The sequence below is a fragment of the Xiphophorus hellerii genome, chromosome 16, assembly GCF_003331165.1.
Source record: "Xiphophorus hellerii strain 12219 chromosome 16, Xiphophorus_hellerii-4.1, whole genome shotgun sequence".
NCBI lineage: Eukaryota > Metazoa > Chordata > Actinopteri > Cyprinodontiformes > Poeciliidae > Xiphophorus > Xiphophorus hellerii.
The window spans coordinates 24,649,996-24,655,787 of NC_045687.1; the positions used below are offsets into that span (position 1 = coordinate 24,649,996).

At 41.4% G+C, this 5,792-nt stretch overlaps 1 protein-coding gene across 1 annotated transcript; it reads right to left on the reverse strand.

Annotated features, from left to right (window-relative positions):
- Positions 1-256: 256 nt before the first annotated feature.
- Positions 257-5,580, reverse strand: pyya (peptide YYa). Its single transcript, XM_032587453.1, has 4 exons — positions 5,409-5,580; positions 3,363-3,569; positions 759-839; positions 257-637 (listed from the first exon to the last, which is right to left on the reverse strand). Exons 2-4 carry the CDS (start codon positions 3,548-3,550, stop codon positions 613-615), a joined length of 294 nt encoding a protein of 97 aa, XP_032443344.1. The 5' UTR covers positions 3,551-3,569; positions 5,409-5,580; the 3' UTR covers positions 257-612.
- Positions 5,581-5,792: the final 212 nt, after the last annotated feature.

Consider the following 5,792-nt stretch of genomic DNA (forward strand, 5'->3'; position numbering starts at 1 on the left):
TGGTTTGAATCTGGATTTGCGCCCCCGTGTGGCTGTTTGTGTGTTTGTTTCTGTTCTGCGATGGATTCTCTTTATCTTTTGGTAAAAGATCCTGTGACAGTGAGGACACCACTGTTTGTATGACATCGTGTTTTGAATTACTAACTATTATGATGTTACACAAACTTATGACAACATGTTAATATTGGTCTTCTACACCGTGCAGCTCAGCCTGTTCCAGACTTTCATCCCATAACAAGGACGTCATAAACAAACGTTAGTCACACAGAAAATGGTTTTATTCACACCCTCTGTTCTTCCTCTCGACAGTGGCAACAGCGAAACAGAATGTCTTCACGACACAGTGATGGAGGGACACAAAGACACGGCTCCCCGTTCGATTGGCTGCTCTGACCTCACATGTTTTAATCTGGACACTGACTTACGGCACAGCACTGTTAGAACAACAACGTTGTCGAAATGACAAGAGACAGAGAGAGAGCTTGTGCTCCGGTCAGCGATGGTCATTCTGTTGGCTTTAGAGGGGGTGAGAGGCACCTGTTGGCTCCTCCAGGTGCATTCTGGGAAGGCCCCAGAAGAGAAGCACTATGAGGAGGAAGGAGGGCTGCAGCGTCACCACATGAAAGAGTCATCGTATCTGTTGAGAGGCAGACAGAGAGAAGCCAGTCAGCGTCTGGTTCTTTGTCATATGCACCATCCTCCACACACACACACACACGCCCACGCACGCTCCCCCCAGGGTGGATGAGGTGCTCCACCTTGATCTCTGGTCTCTGCTGCTGTCGCCTCCAAACAGCAGCTCTTCGACCACGTCCTCCTGAGCCGAGCGCTTCCCATATCTGCAGAGGGGAACAGACACATTAAATCTGAGTTTAAATCCAATTAAACTGCAGTTTTATCAAAGATAAAATGTGTTTTCAATTGGATAATAACTCTTATATGACATAATTTATCTTGTCAATAGGATGTAGAATGTACACAATAAGTGAAGTGAGTGTTTGTGTGGAAAGCTGTGATGCAGAGTTACAGTCATTGTCCCCCTTTCACTCTTATCACCTTTACTTGAGGTGGGGCATCTGGGGCATCTGGGGCATCAGGGGCATCTGTTGCTCATGTGAAGCTATTGCATGGTTTACCACACAGTAGATTGCGGGTGTTTTTCTAAGAGAAACAACAAAACCCCCCGCAGCCCGAGCTGCAGCTCCTGTTTTCCCATCAACACACTCCACCATCACAGCATCCAATCTTACGCTCCGCTTCTTCATCTCAGTCTGTCGTGTGTGTGTGTGTGTGTTGGGGTGTGCATGTGGGGGTGTGTGTGTGTATGTGCTGCCTTGCAGGGAAGCAATCAGGCAAAAAATACACATTTGGATTCCCAGCTGTTACCGTCTCATACTGTAAGATGTTTTCCATGTCTCATAATGGTCAATTCTGAACCATAAATCTCCAGAGTCGGTCCAGCCGATATTTTCTACCTGCATGACTGTTATTATCTTATTTCTACTTTCATCTGAGAGACAATAGTGAAAACTTTAAACCTCATGTGCATCTCTTTTATGTTGCTGCACAAATATTCACATACTGTATATTTGTTAAAATAACTCCACTCAGTAACACATTTCATTTGATCTGAGAATGCTATTTTTAATAACTGTATAGTATTTTGTTTTTTCTTAGTTGTAAGTTTGCTTTTACTGTGAAGTCTCATTTAATTTTTCTGTTTTCATATTTTACCATAGTTTGAATCTGCGTGCTTCACCAATACAGATATCCTGACTAGTTTTTAGTTTTTACCCTCCGATGTGGAATTTAGTCAGTTCTGTTACGAACACAGATACAAGTACCTTTAAAATAAAATAAGGTATTACAGTTCAATATTTCTTCCAAATTCTTTCTGAAAATGTTTTTTTTTTTGTGTGAAAATGACTAACTGTGAGTCTGGTTCAGAGCCAGCCCAAGGAATAAGTGAATTGAGCACAAGCTCCCCTGGGCTTCAGGGGCCCCATAAATGCTTAAACACAGACAACATATCTAGAAGTTCAACATTTGATTACTGAAAATGAGTATACTATTAAATTTGATTTAACCATTTCAACGGAGATCAATTGAAACATTTCAAATTGTTTATCATTTAAATTTAGGATTTAAAGAAACTGGCCATTTTTATGTTGTGAAAGTACAAATAATAATCGTTGTAGTTTGTTGTGTTACCATAGCTACAATCCGATGCTAGTGAGTTCAGTCTTGGTGGTTGAGTTTCATTTGTTCACAAATACATCTCAGCAAATAACCAATTATCAGTGACTGATTTTAAGCTTGGCCTATAAAACTTGGCTTCCTCTCTCAGATTCCACCAAATGTACAGATTTGATTTATTTCTCTGTTACCTTTCCTGTTTATCTTAGCACTTACATTTTGAAAGCACACAAAAGTGTTTTGTGTGCTTTTGTCATATTCAGACAAAAGCACACAAAACACAAAAATAATTCCACTCTCCCACAGTTTCCTATAAGTAAGGCTCCGCTCTTTAAACTCAGTGGTGTGTATATGAAGCAGGAGTGTGGGATCAGTAACGAATTTTATTGGTCACAAAGTGTTTTCATAAACAAGTCTCCAGAAAGACATAAAAGAAACAAATGTGTTTTTCTTGACTGCATTCTTCCAGCCTTCAAGTATCAATAAGCTATTTAACTTTCATGAATGAGAGCAGATGGCCCCTGAGCCAGACTGCTTTAAATAAAAAAGCTCAACACTGCATTGCACCTGAGAACATCAGGCCTGGATTTGGCCCTGATAACTAAATTTGGGATTCTCTCTGGGTCCATCTTTCTAACTTTTATTGCTCTGCTGCTGTAGATTTGGAGGCCTGGAGGTTCAGGGGAAGAACCGTAATCTGATCAGAGCGGCTTCAGCTAGCTGCATGCATGGAGGAACCCCACGTTGTCGACGCTGTGGGCAGGACTGGGGAAGCGGCTGCTGTTGTGACTCAATCAAAGAAAAATGTATATGATCTCAAGTGGAAAAGTTGAAAGAAAAAACTAAATTCAAGGGTAATGTTTTTATCCTAATGCAATTTTTTGTATTTATTTTTAACGTCTTGAGTTGGGGGTTTTTTTCTACCTGCAAAATGGTGGAAGTTGTTCAGTGGTAAAAAAAAAAAAAAAAAAAAGTTAGCAATTAGAAAATGATAATGTCATGAAATGGATTTCTGCAGATTGCAAGGTCATCAGAATAGAATGAATTCTTTTACAGTTTTAAAAGATGGACTTTTTCTTTCTGTCATCATTAATGAAACTAAAACGAGTTCCACACATCTGCCCTGAACCGCCGTGCCCTGCTGGACATGGAGGACGAGCACTGACCTCTGCCTGGTGATCAGGTTGATGTAGTGTCTCAGGGCCGTGTAGTACTTGGCCAGCTCTTCAGGGGGAGCGTCCTCTCCAGGGTTCTCTGGCTTTGGAGGGTAGGCGTCTGCCAGCGCTCCCAGACAGACCAGCACACACAGCACAGCGGCCACCAGCATCGTCCATGGCCTCAGCATCGCAGCCATCTGCAGTAGTTGGCCCAAGCTGCCAGAACAGAACATAGAAAATACAAATAAAATGGGGAAAAAGAGAAAAGTGGAAACAAAATTGATTTACTATTTTTAAGAGCATGATATTTGGAAGTTCTTAGAGAGGTTTTGAATTCTAAAAAAAAAAAGGGGTTATTAATATGAGGATATTTTGATAACAATGACTGGTGTCTCTTAGACTTTGCTGATGTTCATGGGTGTTTGTGTAAATATCAAACTGAACTAAAACATTGATTCTGTGTGCAGGAGGCAGACGAGTCAACTTCTGAGGAAGCTGAAACCCTTCGCTGTGTGCAGGAGATCGCTCTGCGGTTATTGCTGTCTGCAGGAGCGGAGGTCAGTGTGCTCTTCAAAATTTGGCAAAATCCTTGGAAAGAATGTGAAAATGTTTCCGTCTGCTATGGGTTCCGTCTTCAGCAAGATGTTCTCCATCATGAACTGTTCGCTTTGTTCAGGACGGCTGACCTGTCTGCAACAGATCCACCCAGACCCAGCTCTGCTGTAACCACAAATACCACAGCAGGGTTTCCTTCTGCCTGTAGCCATTCTTTATAAAGAGCAAAAATCTCTCTATAGTCCATGGAACTCATCCCTGAACACCTGTAGACAAGTTGCACTGCATTTGTCTCTTTGTTAACTAGAGAATATTTAAAATCCTAAAAGTACTGATTTTATTCTCATTTGCTCTTTTTAATTGTCTTATTTAAAATAAATACATGATATAAAAAAAAACACGTCACTTTTGTCTCAATTTTGATTTGGTATAAATGTAAATATATAATCACTGAAAGTCTACAGCGGGCTTCCTACTAAATACCTTTTATTGAACTATTAAATATCATCCTGGATATCCTGTGTTCTGGTCACAGATGGGTGTTTACACATCCTGCTTCAGTGGAGGTTATGCAGATGTTTTTTACCCACCTTGATAGGCGACCAATTAAAGTAACCTTCTATGTGCTACAATGAAATTATTTTTTTATGTGTGTTTTTCTGTTGTTTCTTTTTTACTCTTTTTAACCCAATAAATAATTGCTAACTAGCAGAAGTTTCCTCAGAAATGTTCTGGCCTCTTCAGGAATAAATCTGTCATACTTTGAAAAAGAAGCCTAATGACGTCAGAACCAAAATGCATTCAAAGAGAAAGTTTTCAATTAAATATGCAGCTAAATTTAATTCCACATGAGATCCCCGCATGCATTCATGGAAAATGACGAACGGACAAACAGACAAATAATTCGAACGCTTAGTTAAACATTATTCTTATTCTTATTATTATCATAAGACTCGTGCATATGTGTCGTCTCAAATCTTCGAATACTTTCAAAAATATACTGCATGTTGTCTTGTTCGTTCCTTTTCTCGCACTAAGTAAGGAGACCTCTGCTCCTTCAATGAGCTGTAACAGGTTGGGGTCTGTAACGCGCTGCAGGACGTTACTTCAGATCATTCTGGGCTCAGCCTGTGGCTGAGGCCCGGCCTGCCGAGTCTCTGTAGAGTAATGATTTCTCCGAGACAGGAAAAGAGAAAAGCAAAGCCCGGAAGCGAGGTCCGGGCCCAAACGGAGTCCAGAGCTTTCTGTGGTGCTGAATGGACTTTCATCAGAAGCTCGTTAAATTTCAGATGAGCTCTGGGAGACGAACAGAGGCTACCAGCTTCATGTCTGCAGCTAGATTCAGCTGGGAAGTAATAATAATAATAATAATAATAATAATAATAATAATAATGTACAAAAACCTGATAGCAGACGCTCCAAAGTTGCACAGTAAAGGCTCTTAACGACATGCTGACTGGTTGAACTGAAGGGAGAAGCTGGAGGTGGATGGAGACTTACTTTGTGAAGTTCCAGGCAGCAGCTGGAGCCACAGGTGGTTTCTGACGGCAGCAGAGGCTCTGGGTTCTGCAGTCCTTCTCTTCCTCTCCTCCTCGGTGAGATCTCGCTCTGCAGGTCGACGCACCTTGGTTCCAACCTGCAGCTGAAGTGATTTATATGGTTTTGTGCCAGCAGAGATGGGAGGGGTTACACCAGGAGAGTGACTGCGTCAGATGGTGCTGATGATGGAGACATTACTAATGCGTTAGTTGTGTGTTTCTGATGCAGCCAACAGATGACATTTTGAGCCAAGACATTCAGAAAGTCGTGTTCATTGGAAATTTCATACTTGCGTTGTGTGAAACTAACTTCCAGATGGTCCAAACTGGGTCATCCAGCCATCAT

What these genes read in the sequence shown, in the direction of transcription:
- pyya (XM_032587453.1), bottom strand. Translation starts at nt 3,550, where the DNA reads ATGGCTGCGATGCTGAGGCCATGGACGATGCTGGTGGCCGCTGTGCTG. An exon ending in AACCTGATCACCAGGCAGAG is followed by an intron (nt 840 to 3,362) that starts GTCAGTGCTCGT and finishes TCCCCTCTGCAG; the next exon opens with ATATGGGAAGCGCTCGGCTC. An exon ending in AGCAGAGACCAGAGATCAAG is followed by an intron (nt 638 to 758) that starts GTGGAGCACCTC and finishes GCCTCTCAACAG; the next exon opens with ATACGATGACTCTTTCATGT.